The 21,367-nt window shown below is 40.2% G+C and overlaps 1 protein-coding gene across 15 annotated transcripts in view; it reads right to left on the bottom strand.

The window, feature by feature from the left end:
• Positions 1 to 21,367, bottom strand: part of LOC137425935 (uncharacterized) — a 215,846-nt gene that overhangs the window by 40,556 nt on the left and 153,923 nt on the right. For 12 of the 15 annotated variants that reach the window (XM_078776203.1, XM_078776202.1, XM_078776211.1 and 9 more), the window contains 3 exons: positions 20,941 to 21,164; positions 20,025 to 20,185; positions 4,247 to 4,396 (listed from right to left, as the gene is read on the bottom strand). In XM_078776203.1, coding sequence (XP_078632329.1) covers positions 4,247 to 4,396; positions 20,025 to 20,185; positions 20,941 to 21,164 — 535 coding nt within the window. The remainder of the gene's footprint in view (positions 1 to 4,246; positions 4,397 to 20,024; positions 20,186 to 20,940; positions 21,165 to 21,367) is intronic. The other 3 variants (XM_078776204.1, XM_078776214.1, XM_078776215.1) reach the window with 1 other exon arrangement.

Below are 21,367 nucleotides of genomic sequence, written 5' to 3'. Positions count from 1 at the left end.
CCTCAGCGTGCTGTAGAAGATGATGCTGTGGAACATCAGCGTCGAAGGCCATAACGGCCACGCCAACGCTCGCCCGCGTGTCCGAAGCGGCGAAGTACTTGTCCACCTCGGCCGCCAATGCACGGGGTTCCGTTAGCTCGGTCCCGGCCAACGCGAGGCGAACCTGCGCTGGAAGTTGGCGCCGGAAAAGCGCCCGGAATAGCGAACCGGGGGCTTCGTCGCCCAACAGTGACAGCATATGGTCCATTCGGACCGACGGGCGCGTCTCACCGAGCTCGGGGAGATCCAGGAGGCGATCGGCCCGTGCGTCGTCCGTGAGGCCGAACGTGGCTAGGAGTAGCCGCTTGAGTGCCTCGTACTTGTGGCTGTCCGGTGGGTGGCGAAGGACGGACACAACTCGAGCGGCCGTGCCGGGCCCGAGGGAGGCGACGACATGGCAGTAGCGCAGGTCGTCGTTGGTGAGGCGCCGAAGCTGAAATTGGGCTTCGGCTTGAACGAACCAGACTTCGGCCTGGGCCTCCCAAAATTCGGGAAGTTTAATCGCCATTGCCTTGTCGTTGGCCATTGCAATGGCGTCGTGTTCGGAAGGATCGCTACGGCAGATCCAACGTCGGGGTCACCAGTAAAGCGCGGCGTTACGCGCGCTGCTTGTGAGCAAGGAGGAAGCGGACAAGCGGTAACATATAAACGTCTTTATTGTAAGACTACACTGTAACACTGAACTCCTCCGGGCTGGTCGCCCGGTGTATCACATGAGGCCACGCCTACCCCTCGGGCGTGGCCACCGCCCACTTGGTGCGTGGAATGATGTCACCACGCCAGTGGGCTTTTGTGTCCGCCACAATATCACAAATATAAAGACAATGGTTTTCAATTACCTTTGTTTGTTGCTTTTCTATAATCCTGAGCACTATTTTGAGGCCTTTATTGGATTCCTTGACCCAGAAAACATAGGATTAGCATATTTAATTAAGTCTCTAGGTTGACTAGAAGCCGAGATCGCGCAAAATATGTATTTTATGGCGGCCATTTTCAAAATCCAAAATGGCGGCCATGCAGGTGTCTGTGCAAATGCCAACATTGATTTTCAGATTCTCCATGCTCCGAAGATTCCAAAAATGTACAGGTTTGCTAATCCCAAAATTTTGAAAGAAATTATATTTGTTAACATAGTGAACCTGACTATCTTCATCACTGTCCTGAGTGTCATTTTCGCAAAGGTGTCTACGCAAATGTAAACATTAATTTTTGGATTCCTCATGCTCTGAATATTCCAAAAATGTATAGTTTTGCTAATCTACCAAAATTTTGAACGAAATTATATTTGTTAACATAGTGAACCTGACTAGTATGGGACACATACATCCCCAGCAGCATCAAAGAATCCTCCAGAGAAAAGCGAGGAAAGGGTGTTCAGAGAAAGGTTGCGGGCAAGAATAAGCTCCCAGGAAGCTGGGCCGACTTCTTATGTGACCCAGCCAACAAACAGGAACTGTTTGCATTCCTTTCCAACAAGATTGCCACTGTGGATTGCCCCGAAGAGAAGGAAATCATCATCACATCTGGTGTCACAGCTATTCTTCGAGGAACCGATCGATCCATGGCACCATGTGATCATGAGGAAGCAGACACCAGGCTGCTGATCCACTTACAGGATGCTCTTCAGAATGGCTGTACCAATTGTCTGGTCCGCACTGTTGACATGGATGTAGTGGTGATTCTCATTGGCAAGTTCCATCACCTGATCACCCTGTGCCAATATGTGAGCATTTGGGTTGCCTTTGGTATGGGAAAGAACTTTACATATTGTTATGAATTTGGGAGAGCAACATCTAGAGCTAGGTAGATCTGTATAGGTAGGTATTCGACTGTCGTGACAGGGACTCTACATGTAATAAGTTCTTGATGTTTAGGCGTTTGTCGGGATAAAGTGTATAATTGTGGATCTACCAGGAGATTCGTGTGATAAGTAGTGAGGGATTAAAGATAACGCCCCTGTGAGTCTCACCTAGTAGTCAAACCTTTGTCCATTATGGCACTGCAAACCACATAAACATTAGTTAGGTCCCTAACGCAACATAAAATAATTCCTTTCCCTGACAATGACTTCGGAACAAACGGACAGGAAACCAGGCCAAAAACACCGCCACAATTGGCCGCCACCGTTTACACCTCCAAGGCCTACAAACCTCGCCTAGCACGTGTTATAACACAAGGACCGCGGGGTCGGGGATGGGAGAGTGGAGTGATGCCGCAGAGGGCGTGACCTGGGCGAGCCGGTGAGTTGGGAGGCTTTCATTGGCTGAGGAGTGCGCCAATGTGACGCCATCGGCCAGAGATATTATCGACGGTCGGACGCCAGTTTCGGCAGTTGGCTGCCAACACTCCTGGTGTGAGTGGAGTTCGAAGGAGTTCACGGCTTGAGAGGGTCCCAGTGTGATCCCGAGTTTGGAGAGTCCCTCCTGTCCCTGGTCAAGTGGAGTTCGTTTGCTTTGTGCAGCCCTGTGGTGGACTTTTGGAGCAAGGGAGCTCGTGGTGTGCTGTTGAACCGACGAGGCCTGGTGGCGCTCGGAGGTGGATGGAGAGGGCCGCGGGGCCGTGTTACACTGAAGACGACTAGAGCCAGATAAGCCCGAGCTCCGTGTTTACACTTTACATGACGAGACATGTTATTTTCGTATTCATCTCCCTTGTATCGTGTTTGATATCTGTTGTGTGTGGGATCCCAATTTAGGCTTCTTATTAGAGTTATTACCGGCGCATATTTTCTTGTCCTTGCTTTTCATTTAATAAATCGTTGTATTATTTTCTGTATATACCTGAACGCAGTTTCCTGTTTCATTTTAATAGGTAAGGCTGCGGAGCTTTGCTGTGTCCGCCATTCCACGCGTTTGTGCCTGATTGGAATCCGCTATTGAGTTTGCGCCTTGGGAGTTAAAAGCCTCGCAATTGGCCTCCGCAACTGTGGTGTTAATCACGGTTGCGTGACAATATCATCACATCAATGATATCTACGAAGACCTGGGTATGGAGAAATCCCTGGCCCTCCCTATCTTTCACAGTTTCACGGGATGCAATACTACATCTGCATTCTTTGGAAGAGGAAAGAAGTCAGCATGGGGGGCTTGGAACTGCTATCACGATGTGACATGTGCCTTTACCTACATAGCACTTAATCCTTACACAGAAGTAGAGGTTGGTGCTCAACATTTCCAGCTGCTGGAACGCTTAGCTTAGCTCTTTCACGAGCCTCGATCTTGTATACAAAAAAAAAAAAAAAATCCTGCATGATAAGACCAGTGATCTGCAACATGTGGATCAAGCTAGAAAGGAGCTGTTTTGTCAGAAGGGGAAGACAATGGAGAGACTTCCCCCAACACAGGATGCATTATTGCAGCACTCAAAGTGAGTTGCATATCAGGCAGGAATATGGTGCACCAGTGAGCAGATTGAACAGCACGCACCTACTCCAGAAGGTTGGGGCTGGACTCTCGACGAGGACAGCAATTCATGGGTTCCTGTGTGGAACATGTTACCTGTGGTCTCCAAGGCCTGCAGTGAACTAGTCAAATGTAGCTGCAAGATTCAAAGTGGATGTGGTGCTCGGTGCGCATGCAGAAAGCACGTTGGATGTGCACTGAGCTCTCCAGTTGTCACTGTGAGAAGTAGGCTGGGAATAAAATGCATGTGCAGTGGTGTGTGATGACAACATACCGCCACATTTACAGTTGATATAGTTACAGTCCTTGCAGTATTTTCAGTGACTATGGTACATTAACAGTATTCCATTTTTTTTAAAGTTTTATGTTCAATTTCTTTTTTGTGTTAATAAAAATCGTCTGTTGCTTTTCTAAATGGCATAGTTGTATTCCTTGACCCAGAAAATGTATGTTTAGACACCAAGATTGTGATCCAAAGTGGCTTAGAAGTTGAGATATTGGTCGATATAGGTTTTTGCATGGTGGCCATCTTGAAAATTGAAGATGGCCGCCATAATGTATTTGGAGGAAATGGTTCCTATCAAAAATGGAAAGCTAAGGTAACGGGTAACATGTGGGAAAAAATTGGCGCTTTTGTCCGGAACGTCCATGTCCATCTCAAATCTACATGACTATGCCCCTTCTGCTGTGAATCCCTCAAAATAAAAGCTTCTGTGCCCATAGCAAAGGGGGGAAGAAGGTAACATAACATTTCAGCAAACTAAATGGAGAGGAACTGCAAAATTTAGTTTAAAAGTTTTACACACCACAACTTATTGAAGGTTTCATTCTGATATGGCTGGTTTCTGATGTAAGAAACAAATTTTTGAAAGCCTCCATTTGTGTATTTCAACACAATGTCACAGACACCAGAGATTTGTACTTCTTTAACGCGTTGCTCCAGTGCCTCCAAAAAGCTGTTTGGTTTGAAAAAAAGAAACATTTTATTAATACAGTTGCAATTTTTAAACATCATTGGACAAAACGAAGAACATTCTCACAGCTTTGAAGAGCATATCATAAAGAAGACCATTATGCAATATACAGTACCAGAAAATTCGGATTTTTCAAAAGTCCTTCCAACGCATTTCAGGATAAGTCAACATCATGAAAGAATTCCCTCTATGGTATAATCTGGGAAAATTATGTTTGCGATGCTTTGTGACAGTGCTGGAAGTAAAATCTCTGGATGAAATATTCTGGTAGAGTTTACTCTCCAATAGTGTTCCATACTGGTGCCGATGCTGGCTTCTGTGGAAGTGTAACTCATTGGTTGGGACTGGTAACGGAGCAGGTAGTCGCAGGTGATTCGTAAATGAATGTCAGGAATTTGCACGAAGATAAGCATGGACCTGGTAATCTCTTGTTCGCCTTGTCACGACCCCGGGCTAGAGCACATTCCTAAGCCTTCACTATTGTGAACCAAAACTCCCAGCAGGAGGGGATGGTTGTCAACGCCTGGGGGAGCTAACTGGCGCTGATGAGGCGAGCGTGGATGACCAAGGAGCTTCAGCGGAGAGAGGATTAAGATTTAGCGCATGGAGGATTAACACGAGTGAGCCCATAAAAACAGGAACATACTTTGAGTCAGAGAGACTTGTCACCAGAAGCTTTGACCTACGGTACGGAACGGAACCCTGTGAACAGCGCTGAGAGAGGACCGGCCAACGAAGAAGAACCATCGACTTGAATTCATCTAGTTATTATAGTTCCATATTATATTGAAACAAGTGACATTAATTATAATAAATCCTTACTTTGTAAAACTGTCTCAGTCATTGGAGTCTCCTGAGTCTTCTCAACATTCTCCTACAATATGGTGGCTACCGTACGAGGATCAATTGAACCATCGACTTGGACAAGGTCATTCTAAAAGGTAAGTGTGGGTTCCTTGTCGATTGTCCATTATGATATATGAACCTGTGTTTAGTTATTTTGTATATATACTAGGGCATGCCCGTACTATATATATGCCCGTACTATATATCTATCTAAAATTATATCCCCCCCCTCTATTTACATGAAATGGTTTGGTCCATTCGCAACGCCAAAGCGAACGGCGAACGGCTTGCGAGTACAGTGACAATCCCCCCCCCCTCTATTTACATGAAATGGTTTCGTCCATTCGCAACGACCACAGAACCCCCCCCTCTATTTACATGGAATGGTTTGGTCCATTCGCAACGCCAAAGCGAACGGCGAACGGCTAAATCGCCATAGCTCGGTAAGTACTTGTCCGATTAATTTCAAACCTTGAAAAGGCACATCCTCGGGTCCCCAGCAATATACCTGGCAAGTTTCAAGTATATCGGACCGGTAGTTGTCGAGAAATCGTTGTCGCATACATACACACACACATACACACAGAGATTAGTGGAATTATAGATAGATGGAGAAGGTGGTGTCTGGGAGAACTACGATGCACTATTGGTGCATAAAAGCTCTGAGAAGGAAAATATAGATGAGACCCCTTTTGCTCAGGTGCTGTGTAGCGCTGCACAAAGATCCATATGAGCGGGGCCTGGGTGCTGTGTAATTAATTAGTACACAAAGATCCATTTAAGTTTTACTAGGGTGCTGTATAAACCACAAAGACCCTTTTTTGAGCTGGTTCTCCCGGTGCTGTGATTTATGCAAAGAACCATTTTTGTAAGAATTAAGATATGATTTTGTCGACATTATAAATACTTTAATATATGTCACGATTTTTGTAACGATCGTCCGAGGTAATGTCCTGCAAAATGTCTGCTCGTTCTTTTCCTTTGAGTCGTAATCCTGTTGAAATCTCATTACAATGCGGAATTTAGTACGCCGGGTAATGATCGAGATCCGTTTTATCGATTTAGGCATGGTGAATGGGCGAACAAAAATCAAGAATGGAACATCCACAACGATTTTAAAGCCATTATCTGAGTTTCACGATTTCTGTAAATACGTATTTTTTGCGCTGTGTAATAAATGCGCCAGTTCGACGCTGGTGGTTATTAGAAGCCTTACCATGTACTGAGAGCAAAATCGTGCCATGAGTGCACCATGGGGCGATTTGCTTCCAAGTCGTGTGAGGCCCATACACTCGTTTTGCACACTCGTTTTGCACTTACAAACGTACCCTTGAGTTGCCCGCTCAAAGCGTGCGACTCGCTTGGTGGGCGAGAGGAAGCGGACAATGGAATTATATATATATTTATATATATATCTTTTTCCCCCATTCCAATTTATGATACCGCGACAAAACGGCTTATATCTTTGGAACGGCCAGTTGGATTTAGATAAATTAAACGAAATTGTGTAGGACGAAAGCCGTGGGTCCAAGGTAAGAGGAAAAAAAAAAAGGGTGGAGGAGAGGGAAAAAAGTTTTTCCCGAAAAATTTTCCGCCATTTTTATAACACCTAAAACTCATTCAATCAACATATAAATTAATGACAGACAACGCCATCTGATGCCGGTCCAGAATTATTATGAAAGATGGCGATTGGATGAAAATTGAGGATTTTTGAAATTGTTGTTGACTTTTGGCCTATGTTGAATAAAAATAGTTGATGGTTGAATTAGGTGGCCGATATGTAAATCCCATTCGAATGTCAAGTGAATCGAATGAAAATTAAGGATTTTTGAAATTGTTGTTGACTTTTGGCTGATGTTGAATAAAAATAGTTGTTGGTTGAATTAGGTGGCTGATATGTAAATCCCATTCGAATGTCAAGTGAATCGAATGAAAATTAAGGATTTTCGAAATTGTTGTTGACTTTTGGCCTATGTTGAATAAAAATAGTTGTTGGTTGAATTAGGTGGCTGATATGTAAATCCCATTCGAATGTCAAGTGAATCGAATGAAAATTAAGGATTTTTGAAATTGTTGTTGACTTTTGGCCTATGTTGAATAAAAATAGTTGTTGGTTGAATTAGGTGGCTGATATGTAAATCCCATTCGAATGTCAAGTGAATCGAATGAAAATTAAGGATTTTTGAAATTGTTGACTTTTGGCCTATGTTGAATAAAAATAGTTGTTGGTTGAATTAGGTGGCTGATATGTAAATCCCATTCGAATGTCAAGTGAATCGAATGAAAATTAAGGATTTTTGAAATTGTTGTTGACTTTTGGCCTATGTTGAATTAAAAATAGTTGTTGGTTGAATTAGGTGGCTGATATGTAAATCCCATTCGAATGTCAAGTGAATCGAATGAAAATTAAGGATTTTTGAAATTGTTGTTGACTTTTGGCCTATGTTGAATAAAAATAGTTGTTGGTTGAATTAGGTGGCTGATATGTAAATCCCATTCGAATGTCAAGTGAATCGAATGAAAATTAAGGATTTTTGAAATTGTTGTTGACTTTTGGCCTATGTTGAATAAAAATAGTTGTTGGTTGAATTAGGTGGCTGATATGTAAATCCCATTCGAATGTCAAGTGAATCGAATGAAAATTAAGGATTTTTGAAATTGTTGTTGACTTTTGGCCTATGTTGAATAAAAATAGTTGTTGGTTGAATTAGGTGGCTGATATGGAAATCCCATTCGAATGTCAAGTGAATCGAATGAAAATTAAGGATTTTTGAAATTGTTGTTGACTTTTGGCCTATGTTGAATAAAAATAGTTGTTGGTTGAATTAGGTGGCTGATATGTAAATCCCATTCGAATGTCAAGTGAATCGAATGAAAATTAAGGATTTTTGAAATTGTTGTTGACTTTTGGCCTATGTTGAATAAAAATAGTTGTTGGTTGAATTAGGTGGCTGATATCTAAATCCCATTCGAATGTCAAGTGAATCGAATGAAAATTAAGGATTTTTGAAATTGTTGTTGACTTTTGGCCTATGTTGAATAAAAATAGTTGTTGGTTGAATTAGGTGGCTGATATGTAAATCCCATTCGAATGTCAAGTGAATCGAATGAAAATTAAGGATTTTTGAAATTGTTGTTGACTTTTGGCCTATGTTGAATAAAAATAGTTGTTGGTTGAATTAGGTGGCTGATATGTAAAGCCCATTCGAATGTCAAGTGAATCGGATGAAAATTGAGAATTTTGAAATTGTTGTTGACTTTTGGCCTATGTTGAATTAAAAATAGTTGTTGGTTGAATTAGGTGGCTGATATGTAAATCCCATTCGAATGTCAAGTGAATCGAATGAAAATTAAGGAATTTTGAAATTGTTGTTGACTTTTGGCCTATGTTGAATAAAAATAGTTGTTGGTTGAATTAGGTGGCTGATATGTAAAGCCCATTCGAATGTCAAGTGAATCGGATGAAAATTGAGAATTTTGAAATTGTTGTTGACTTTTGGCCTATGTTGAATAAAAATAGTTGTTGGTTGAATTAGGTGGCTGATATGTAAATCCCATTCGAATGTCAAGTGAATCGGATGAAAATTCATGAGTTATTTCATTATTAGCGATTAATGAAGTACTTATTTAATTAATTACATTTCTTTCTCTTCTGACCATTAACTCAGGCACCTTTTGAGTTAGGAAGCTGATATTGGGACATTACAATGACGAAGTGATGTGGCTATCAAGGATATTTTGATTTATTGATTAATCATTTAATCAATCAATTCGTTGACTTTATAAATGACTTATTTAATTAAATTCCTAAGAGATACATCTTCGGATGAAGCACTTGCAGATTGGTTATGCTATGAGGCAATTGATTAAGAAAAAAATATTTTGTGACGGCCATGTTGGAGTTAGGGAAAATCTTTTTAAAAAAAATCTATCTCCTCTTTCATTTTTGATCTATTGAGTTGAAACTTGGCACACATATACTCTACCCTAAGGTGAAGAACGCTCTTTTTCTCTGAATTTTCATTTTTTGATTAATTAGTCTACGGCGCACCAATAAAATAAATAAATAAAAAGTGCTGACTCTGCATTTCTTTTATTTAATTAATATTGTGATGCCATGAACTTGGTATCGACCTGCAGGCCGAACCGTTGGTCAGATGAGCTCGATACCTTGACCAATTATAGTAGGTCACTTGATTGGATGCATATACTAATTATGACATGGCGGCCATGTTCGATTTCTTGAAAACCTTTAAAATGCATCCCTGCGTTCATTTTTCGATCGATTGAGTTGAAATTTTGAACAATAGGATCTGGACTGTCGTTGTTAACGACTCTGGCGTGCACCTGTCCAATCAGGCTGCCCGCAGTTTTAATTAGTTTTATTTTTACCTTTTACATTTTCTGCTCATTGTTCTCGTGGTCATACAATTTTTTGAAGACATGTATGTCATGATATATGCAAACTGTTTATACAGGAAATGTTTGATGTTCTTGTTGGTTGATTATGAGAGATGATTATAAAATCATGATGATTATTATGAATGACATTACTCCATTGCAGAATTCCAATGCTAGGGTTCCAATGCAGAATGATTGCACGAACTTGGGAAAGAACTTTCAAGCCCTATGGGATAAATTGTGTATTACAAACAATGGAGTTTCAAAATTTAGCATGCTTGAAGGAATTTTACAGTTCCATTTCAGGAGTTTTACGAAATTTAGATTGCCAAGAGATTTTGGGTACTATTAAAAAAAAATGATGAGACATTTTTTTCCCCAAATGAACTGTTTAATACCTGCCATCAATTTTGGCTGTCTCACAAATGAAGGATGAGTTGCCTTTAGTGGTTGCAAAGAGAATTTGTGGAGACCAGGCAAAATTGGGAAAATATGTCAGATATGACCCCAGCACAGAACAGTGATTCGTCAATTGACATGAGGTATGAACCAGAGGTGATGACCGATGACCTTCGATCTCAGTCAATAGATGGATCTGTCCTGACATCATTGGGGAAAGGACTTATGCAAGGAGTCATCCAAAATGATTAATTTGATTTATTGATGAATATTGATGAATTAATTGAAATTGAAAAATTGAATTAATTTAATTGAATATATTAAATTGAATAAATTTAATTGAATAAATTTAACTGAATAAATTGAATTGAATAAATGGAATTGAATAAATTGATTGATTGATTGATGAAAATGCGGTCTCAAGTAAGAAGCTTTGATATCTTTGTGAGATATTATCAATGCGAGGATAAATATTTGATAATAATCCTAATAATTTTAATCCTAGGAATAATATTGCTAATAGTTTGTCTGAAGGCTTTGATAAATACTTGTCTAAAGCAAACAGTGACTTCTAAGATGACAGAAGTGTGGGGTATTTGGCATCGCCAGGCTAGCTTATTGGTTTAGGAATGTTTAGAGGTCATTACAATGTGATAATTACTTGTGTGATCATTTGTGAAATTTCATGAACAGATATGTGAAATGGATCTAATGTGAGTGTGTATCAGAAAATTTGTTGCAGGATTCGTGGAATGTTCAAGATCGGACATGATCATTGGAGAACTTACAGTAAATTTGGGAAAAAGAAGTGACCTTCCATAAAGTTCTCACAAAGATTTCATAGGAAGGAAGAGAATAAATTTGAAATGGAAATTCTGAAAAATTAAAATTAAAAGACCCTGTATTGAACTAACACATGTGCTTAGGGGGAGCATTATGGGGAATAGAACTTTTCAACTTTCGGAACAATTTCGGAACAAATTTCAATTTTCGGAACAATTGATTTACCAGTTAATGAGACGCTATGAAAGTCACATGAAATTTAATGATAACATGACTCTCACATAGAAGTCATAGGATGAAGCTGAAGGTATAGGTGTATGCTGCATGTGGGAGGATATGTGCGTATGTGCAACGAAGGCTGGAAAGGGCGGAAATGCGAATGGTTCGGGGAATGTGCGGAGTATCATTGAGAGAGAGAGGAAGACAAATGATGAATTGCGAAAGATGATGGAAATCGAGCCTGTGATTGATGCTGTAAAGAGGAACAGGTTGAGATGGTTTGATCATGCATTGAGGAAGGATAAAAGTGACTGGGTGAGAAGAGTGATGGAAATGAATGTAGATTGAAGTAGAGGACGGATGAGGAAGACCAAGAAAGACTTGACTAAAGATGGTGGAAGAAGAAATGCGGGCAAAGGGGGGTTAACAAGGAGAGATGCAGAAAATTGGGCAAAATGGAGAAGTTTGTCATGGGAACCGCAAGGCTAACCCCCGCGCTAGCAGGGAAAATGGCCTTAAAAGGCATGTTGTTGTTGTTGTTGTTGTTATCTGGCATACGAAAATATCTGCTATTAATCTTGAGGTAAAATTTTGGGGAGAATGGACCAAGGAAGGTAAAAGGGAGCTGGAAATGTTAATAAGGATAGACCAGATGGGAAAGCACTGGATAAATTATTGTGGGAATCAAAAGGGGTAATTTCAAGGCGACATTATAGGGGTTTTCTAAGAATAGACTTTTGGTCCATTTGTGTATTAGCATTTCTAAAATTGAAGGACAAATTTTATGAAATTGAAATAAAAAAAAAAAAAAATTTGATTATGAAAATTATCTCTTTTGTCAAGGGAGATGGAATATAAAGATTTGATTTGCTGAGTTATGAGCAGCCATTCATTAAAAAAAAAAAATTGGGAGTAATCTTGGGATTCCACTTTGATAGAATTTATATGAGAATAAAAGCTATTTATGGATTTGAGCTTCATAAAAATGTGGGAGTACAAAATTAGCCAAATTTGGGAGAGGTCTTACACTGACTTCCCAGAGTACTCTGCTCACGGATTTTTTATAAATATAAACTTGAATTTTATCAGCATATAAATTGTGCTGTATGTATGGATGTGTATTCGGCATAAATGATATGGGAAAATAGTAAAGAAAATCTTGCTGGTTTGAACTATTGTGAGTTTAAAACGGAATGCATTGTGAATCTTAAACCAAGGGGCAGACATGAACGCGCTGTTACGTCATTTATACTCAGAACGCGATGTCACATGTACCTGCAACATATTTGTTAATCTCGCACACCTACATTGGCATACTGGTGTCAGTAGTACTCACTGGGTGCATATAAATGGATGAGCAACAGCTAAGGGGGTGTTAAAAAAAAAACACTGACTTGGATATTTTCTACAAAAGTAGGGGTTTCAATAAGTGGTAGCTGTACACATGGGATTCATCAAATTAAATTTTGGAGTTCAAACAAAGTCACTGGTTAACAGATGAGAATGGATAGTAAATAAATTCTTCGATGCTGGGTAAATTAAGTACGATATTACTAAGACTTATGAGAGCTATTGTTCTTCCTTACAGCAGTGGAAAATTATTGAAAAAATTAGATCCAACAGAATGAATCTATAAATGAAGGTGATAGGGACAATATCCTCAATTTGTACTAATTATTTGATTGTGGGTAAAGGAATTAATTTATTGTAGTGGATTGTTAACAGCAGCCTGAAAATGTCCTGAGAGTGTGCATCCATGTAATCAGAAATCCCAGATTTGTTTTTACAAACAACATTTTGGTAGAGGTCTTGTGTGGACGAGCACTTGCTTGGTAGATAAAAACGGTACTGCATGTTGGCAGCCACTCTTGCGGCCAGTTAGGCCAAACAAATTGAGAGGAAATTGTAGTTAAATACGTAAGTTACACATGGCTATTTGTAAAAAGGAAATTTGTTGAGATGGGAAACATTTTTCGAAGGTTTATTAAAGTGTTATAATATGACATGTGGCAAGGCAAACTATTGGATGGGAAAATTAGATCTGGTTATAGAATAAATTTATTGACCCCTTGAAGTTAATTCTTCGAATCATTGTTTCACTGGCATTTTGAGTTCACATTGGAAATAGTTTGGTAGAACTTTGGTTAAAACCTTTGGTTGCGGTATTTTGGAACGAACTGATAAACCATAGGAGATTGATAAGAATAGAAACAAATATGGACCCAAAATAGAAAGTTGGATTCATGCCCCTCATTGCAAACAAGCACATGGGGCTAAGGTGGACGGTCCCACAGAAAATGAGGCTGCACCTAGCAGCCCAGCAGAGCATTCAGTGGCAGATAAATGATAGTCGTGATTTACATTCATTTGAATTACATTTTAACACCCCTTGCATTGATAAACATTACATTTTCAACATTTAATATTCCTACTTTAATTAGGGAAGATAGTGACATTTATTTGCCTACATGACATACCATTATCTACTGATATTAGCGCAGCATGAGGGATAATGTATCACAACTACACTCATGATTAGGGGATTTAGTTCGACCCTGGGAGATAGGGGGATCAGGGTAAGGCAAATAATCAGATTTATGTTACATATTAAGGAATTTTTCTTTATTTACCTTTTAGGAAGCTTGTTAGTTTGGTATATAATGTTCAATGTCATTGACATATAATTATGTTATAGGTATGAACATATACAAGGGGTAGCTCACATGTTTTACAGATGGCTACAGGTGGGACAAGAGGGAGCAAGATACCACGATTATATAAAAGGAGGTGCCTTTGCATGGTTGGGAAACACATTTGGAGGAGTAGCAGACTTGTTTGTTGGTTTAGTAGTTATATTGACAATTGTTTTAGTGGTGGCTTGCTTGAAAGCCTTAGTGACGGTGTGTTTGAATAAGGCAACCAACAACACTATGATAATGCCTGAAGTGACAAATGAGGAAAGAAATGTGGAACCACAAGAGGAAGACTTTTATGGCGACATAAATACCGAGATTAAAAGAATGAATCAAGTGATGTTGCAAATGAATACAGTAGAGTTAAGATAATGGCATAACGACAATGTTATGAATTGTGTCAATTACAAGATCAGTGAACTTATATCACCACGAGTGACACACTGTTAGTAAAAAAAAAAAAAAAAAAAAAAAAAAAGGGAAAAGAAAAGTGGGGAGGAATTATGGTAATAATACATTATGCTTAATTTGTTGGTTTGGGAAAAATTTGTTGGGAATTAGATATTCCTGTTTGTGATTGTAATCATATACAATTTATTTTCTTTGAGTAGTGCTAAAATACCTGCATGAGTTAATTTTTGAACTATATTAACCTGAAAGCAATTGTGGATGCTATTCTTAGTTTAGTAGTGAAATACATACCTGATTGAATATTATTTGTGTGACGCATATAAATGAATATAACTTTTTGAATGTTTTAAGGAAAAACAACAAATTGTTGAATGTGAAACTGTCGGAAGATATACATGATTATGCTGATTTCATGGTAAGATGTACCCTATCTGATTCAGTGTGTGTGGAAAGCAGATTCAGATGTGACTGAGCATAAGGATAAGACGAGATCACATTTGAAGGGGGTGCTAACGGAATTGGGAAGAAGTTCGAGAAAGAAAATTAGTGGCTAAAAATGAAGTTAATTGTGGCATACACCCTCTTTCTCAAAGAATGATGAAGACATTCTCCTGTGTAACTTATGGATGCTTACCTTCACCAAGGAAATTTATGTGACCATTTGCCTGGATCACACTGCAACATATGAAAGAAAGGCGATCACTTACTCTTGTTCGAAGGCTTCGAACATTCATCACATCAGAAGTTGCAGGACAATGACATTTTACCTGCAACCTCTGCGAAATGCGGGGACATATGTTATTACTTCACCAACTTCCGGGGAGCCAGCATGGAGCTGCAAACAAATGGCTGTGCCTTTTCACAACAGCTGTGCACGATTCTGCTGGTTGCTCCTGGTATGGACCATGGATGACCTGAACACCATGGTCCCAACATCATTGTGGATGCATCCGGCATCCCTGTTCCACATCTTGCTGGCCAATCAACATCACACCAATACTTGCTGCCCACTCATAATGAGGGAGGAGGCAAGTCGACTACAACTGGGCGAAGGCCTTGTTCAGGAATCATTATGGTTCACAGCAAGAGTGGCAAGAATGCTACATGGAGAGCAGGGTCAGTCTATGACTCTGCACTGTTACCACAACAGCGAAATCCTACACGAAGTAGTGCAGGTGTTATGAAGACAGAAGAAAATGTTTCATACCTGAATTCAAACACAAGTGATCAGCCCTTCCTTTCAAACAAAGAATCAACATTTGTTTGGAGGCAAACGTTTTTGCCAGATGTTGCAGATGCTTTATAAAACTTGAAAATGGTGAAGTGAAATTGTTGTATCTTGATGATGGTGAAGTGTTGTTTTACAAAGATATTTGTGATGTAAATGAAATAGATTGAATTAACAATATGGAAGGAGTCAATGACCAACGAAATGTTTGGTGATCAGATTCTTGTAGGATGACGGTGTATGCCTAAGGAAATTGGATTACCAAAGTTGTGGTTTGAGTACTTGTATTGATGTTTTCTTGTAGTGATTGATTGTTTACTTATATTGATGTTTAGATTAATGGTTAATATAAACAAAAAACAAAAAGATGAGGGAATTGTGGAAGTGTAACTCATTGGTTGGGACTGGTAACGGAGCAGGTAGTCGCAGGTGATTCGTAAATGAATGTCAGGAATTTGCACGAAGATAAGCACGGACCTGGTAATCTCTTGTTCGCCTTGTCACGACCCCAGGCTAGAGCACATTCCTAAGCCTTCACTATTGTGAACCAAAACTCCCAGCAGGAGGGGATGGTTGTCAACGCCTGGGGGAGCTAACTGGCACCGATGAGGCGAGCGTGGATGACCAAGGTGCTTCAGCGGAGAGAGGATTAAGATTTAGCGCATGGAGGATTAACACGAGTGAGCCCATAAAAACAGGAACATACTTTGAGTCAGAGAGACTTGTCACCAGAAGCTTTGACCTACGGTACGGAACGGAACCCTGTGAACAGCGCTGAGAGAGGACCGGCCAACGAAGAAAAACCATCGACTTGAATTCGTCTAGTTATTATAGTTCCATATTATATTGAAACAAGTGACATTAATTATAATAAATCCTTACTTTGTAAAACTGTCTCAGTCATTGGAGTCTCCTGAGTCTTCTCAACATTCTCCTACACTTCAAAGGAAGAGTTTACACCCTTGGCCTTAACGACATGAAAAATTACCGTCCTATCTCCAACCTGTCTTGCCTGTCAAAGATCACAGAAAGAATTGTGCTATCACAGATGAATGACCATCTAGTTTCAAATAATCTTTTCAATTCTCGCCAGTCAGCATATACGGAAAAACTTGAACAACGCTACTGCATCAAATTTTGTGTAAAGCTTGGCGATTCCCAAGTGGAAACGATCCGCAAGATTCAACACCGTTCATTCCATTATGAAGGAGGATTTGGGCTTCAGGAGAATCTCAGCGAAGTTCGTACCAAAGCTGCTAACGATTGAGCAGAAGCAACTCCGTTTGGAGATCGCGCAGGACATGCTGGAGACTGTGAACAGCGATCCCAGCTTCCTCAACACAGTGATCACTGGCGATGAGTCCTGGGTTTATGGGTACGACCCAGAAACCAAGTTGCAGTTTTGATGCAAGTTTGATGAAACACAAAATTTGATGCAGTAGCGTTGTTCAAGTTTTTCCGTCATTTTGTCAAAAAAGAAAATCCGACGGCGCTCACATACATGTCCTCACTCATCGGCGGTCTGCCGTCGAATGACAGCTTCTGCAGGTGGGAAAAAATTCACGCGTGCGCATTAGGATCGCCTACATACGTGCACCAATCAACGCCTCCCTAGCTTCTTTTTTTTTACACACGAAAAATAAAGGTCGGATACTTTTTGAACACACTATGTACTCTTCGCATTGCCATTTCGGTGTTTTTAAATCCGGGGGTCTCATCATCCGATACCCCAGCTTCATCTCTTATATTTCTGATGCAAGAGGAGTAGCCCGGTTATAAATGTATTTGGTGAACAATGCTGGTAGACCATAAGACAAGTTATTTTTAAGTTTATGTTTAAAAAGACTTGAGTGCATCTGTAAAAGATTTCTGCAAATTAAAGATTCTAACTCACTAGTAACATGTGTTTTTAGTGGGGAAGATCCATATTTGAAACTGAAGGCATGACCAACGAGTATAACTGCCCAACAGGTAATTTGCCCAAGCTTTGCCCTGGCCCATTAAGGAACTATACCACCTTTGACTATTGAGCAGCTAAAGTGGTGTCTTCAGTTTGAGTAAGAGTCCAATAATATTATAGATATTTATAAACATGTCATTTATTTATTATGTACATTAACATGGTGGAATGCTTGATCCCCTCTACTTATCTCATCATCCCAACTCTCTCTACCACCCTCCCCCCAAATCCCCCCATCCACAGTCACCCGTCTCCTGTCCACCTGTATGCTCTACACAAGCTCTGTTCTTTTCCTCCCCCTAAGAGGTTATATGAGGGCCTCTGCATGCTTTTTAGAAAACTGGGCTGGAGGGTCTGACTATTACTCAAGCGTCTCGGTCTGTCGAGTTAAATTTGTACGAATTTAGCAAAATATATATTGGTGATTTGGACAATACTGACAACACCATGTGCCATAACCTCCCCTACCCACCTCCCCAAACTTGAAATACTAGATCTGTCCATGAATATGCAGTCAGATTTGGGATTGAGAAAATGCCATATTTAAGCTACCTTCCTCTTTTTCGTCTTCTTTCTTCAACAGCCAAAATTATTCCCACTGGCTGGCCAGGCCCAGACGTTCGACTAAGTTGTTGGGCAGAAATTCTGAACTTGGCCAGTGATCGCTTGCCTATTCTTCATGAAGGACACCGTGAGATATTTAATGTCCACAAAATAATGCTGGCAGACGGGATGCTAGTTTAACCCCCATCTGAGGGACGGCACACACATGTGATGAATCACCTTGCCTGTGAAACACCGGGATAACCGTTTATAGCTCAGCTGGGATTTGAACCCAGGCTAGACTGCTTCAAGGCGAGTTTGCGCACCTCGGATCCATCCAGCCAGCGCCTCCTTATTTAAGCCATGATAATACCTAATGGAAACCTTTTTCAAAATGGCATTTATGGAGGAAACCTTTTTCTTTCTTTAGGGAGGAAATGAGGAAAAATTTTAGGGAGGAAATTTAGGGAGGAAAAAAAAGGAAACCTGTTTTTTTTCAAAATAAGTGTTCATTGTTAAAAGTCAATTTTACGCGTTGGCAAAAATAATAAAATTAAGCTTTTTGGAAATGAACTGTTCAATCGCTTGTCAAAATATACATGATACATTATACCTCACAAGCATAATCTCTACCAAATAGAGCCTTCCTAAACATTAGGTAATTGGGATAGTAATTAAGTCATGGGGTTATGGTCGAGTCCCCAAATGGCTGAGATTCTGTGTTGTAACATGGTGATCGCAGGTCCAAATATTGACCAGATGTAATAAATACAGACTTCCCAGTGAGCCAAATGCCATGGGCTACTACTGCATTGTTGGCGGTGCGACCCCACAATAATGTTGGCAGTACGACCACACAATAATGGTGGTAAAACTACTAGAGAAAGTTGCAGCAATGCTCTTTCAGAACGGGCACATCATATATTTGGCTAATGTTTGACAAGTCTGAACTTTAAAAAAGGCAGGCCAGCTTTCCAGACTTCAAAATCATGGAAACTCCACACAAGGATTGTTCCAACAAAAACAAGGCATTGATTTGCCAGAGTTTGAACGATGTAGTGCAAAGGGTACGTGAAAACTTAATATAAGCACACTTTGTATCATTATTTGTTTTCAGGGTTATTTATGTATCGGCAACCATATCCAAAATTCCTATAAAGTTACCAAGTACCTTTGAACAGAAGTAATATGTTGAGAAATATTATTGCTCAAGTGTAGATTGTGTCTGATTGTGAGATCTTAAGAACTTGAGGGACTGCAGCTCTTTAAGAGGTAGTTTGCCAAGAGTATGGGAGGCCTTGCCATGCAATTCATGACTTCGTTGTGTTGAAAGTCATGGTGCAGGAGATTGATCAAATTTCAGCATTTCCTTTGACTGTATGGGAACAGCTAGAATAATCCGCAAAGTAGAACAGAGGGTTGGCCCAGAAGGTGCTGGACCACAAATGCTGCCTTGAGGCTTGCTCGCCTCCACAGGAGGATCATACGAGACGTTATTGACCGCATGCTTCTTGTGCATGTTTTCAGAAATACACCAACCATTTGAATAGACAGTCCTGATTGTTTTGATTGGAGTTCAGCATTTCCATGCATTGTTTTGAAAGAAGGCGAGTGTGAGGCAAAATAAATGGTGAGAACAGGAGTAGATGATAAGGGGACAATCATATTGAGACAGAAGTAGGGTTTAGTTACTCTGCATTATTTCATTCTCCACCCAATTTGATTGCATATTATGTGAAAAGGGTGAAAAAATGAATGAATGAATGATCGTTTTAAGGCCATTTTCCCCGCTAGAGCAGGGATTAGCCTTGTGGGCCCCATGACAATCATGGTTCCCTGTTTGAGGCAATGTTTTTATGGCCAGATGCCCTTCCTGACGCCAACCCTTGGTCGCCTCTTACGATGCGCAGGGATACGGTGTACCTATTCTAAACCGGGGTACACACCGGGAGTTATGTGAAAAGGGCCCAGGACAGTAACCTACATCAGGGTCTGAGATGAATAAAGATCACCACGTTATATTTCATTCACCACAGAAATCCTGACATGAGTTTCACAAATCTCTGAGAAAACAATATGACTAAGTCAAAGCTTAAGGAGGAAGAAAAACACAAAAACCAATACCTTGTACTTGCATCAAAGATGTCACCAAGGTTGGAGAAAAGAAACCGTTTATCATGTGGGGTTATTGCATTACCAAGCTCCACAGAGTCCACAAAATGGTGAATAACAAATTGCAGTTTGCTGTGGAATTGCTTTTCAGTCGTGTACACCTCGTACATCACCTGAACACACAGACATTGCCAACAAAGTCAGACCATACTTTCATGTTTTGAGATAAAATGATAAATGATCCTTCAACATTAAACTTCAAAATCGATACCCTCGCCTTTCTTTCTGTATTAAAAGGTATTACAGGATCTAAGGTTCATGGAGGAGCCCTTACACAAATCAGGCACACACATGTAGATACAGACACGAGACAACACCGGACATGACCAGGCAAAATCTGATTTTGGGAAAGTGTTTTTTTTGTGATTGAAAAAAAAAAGTGATTAAAAAAAAAAACTCTGGGAAAGTGATGTAACTTTCCGCAGCACTCTGGGTGCTGGCGACATGAACTCGTGACATCACTTTTCACTCTGCAGTCGGTGGTGCAATAAATGAGAAATGTCCTCGCTCCGCTCGCCCACCGATCTCCCAAATGGGATATAAACCCATGCTATATCCTCTAAATGGTGAACGTCAAGTAACCGCGTGTGCCATTTCTAAAATCTTTTGTATGACTCCGGAAGGGGTCGGAATCGAACTGCTGACCTCCCAGAATCAGAGAGGATGCTCCAACCTCAATGGCACAGAATATGTTTTTAGAACTCAATTGATCTCTGTGTGGATCTTTGTATTCTTAGCGTCTTTGTCGTTTCTTAGCTGAGAGTCAATGTTGGAATTTATCCGGCACGTTTATTAAGTAATGTGGCTGGTAATATAAAGAGGGCCACACAACATATAGTACAAGCTATTGATTCACCATGTAACTTACCTCCTGCCTTTTTAACTCTGTCTCACTCAAGGTGTCCAGTAAACCACTGTTTTGTACGCGTGGAAGATTTTGCCATAAACAATCACACAACTCTTCGACCACTGCAACAGGAACATGAATGAAGACGTTTTCCTCATCTTTCTCATGCACATCTTCATCAGATCCATCCTGCTCCTGTTTCAGATTAATTGGCACTTCAAGCAAATTCAGATATTTCTTCAATTCTGCCAAAAAAAAATAGCCAGAATAAGATAGAGTATCAAAGTAAGCCAGTGATAATTGTGAGAAATTTCTCTTTTTCATACGTATAAAATCAGGCAAAAGTTTTAAAAGCAAGTCTCCCTCAACCAATACAGTGTTATTAAATTGGTTGGAATTGAAGTGCATATGAAAGAGTGTGAGTCAGTTTGTGTGTCAGTGCATGAGT

Source organism: Myxine glutinosa, chromosome 4 (assembly GCF_964187855.1).
Source record: "Myxine glutinosa chromosome 4, kmMyxGlut1.1, whole genome shotgun sequence".
Lineage (NCBI taxonomy): Eukaryota > Metazoa > Chordata > Myxini > Myxiniformes > Myxinidae > Myxine > Myxine glutinosa.
Note: the sequence above shows the minus strand (reverse complement) of the source record. Positions and strands in the feature narration are given on the sequence as shown.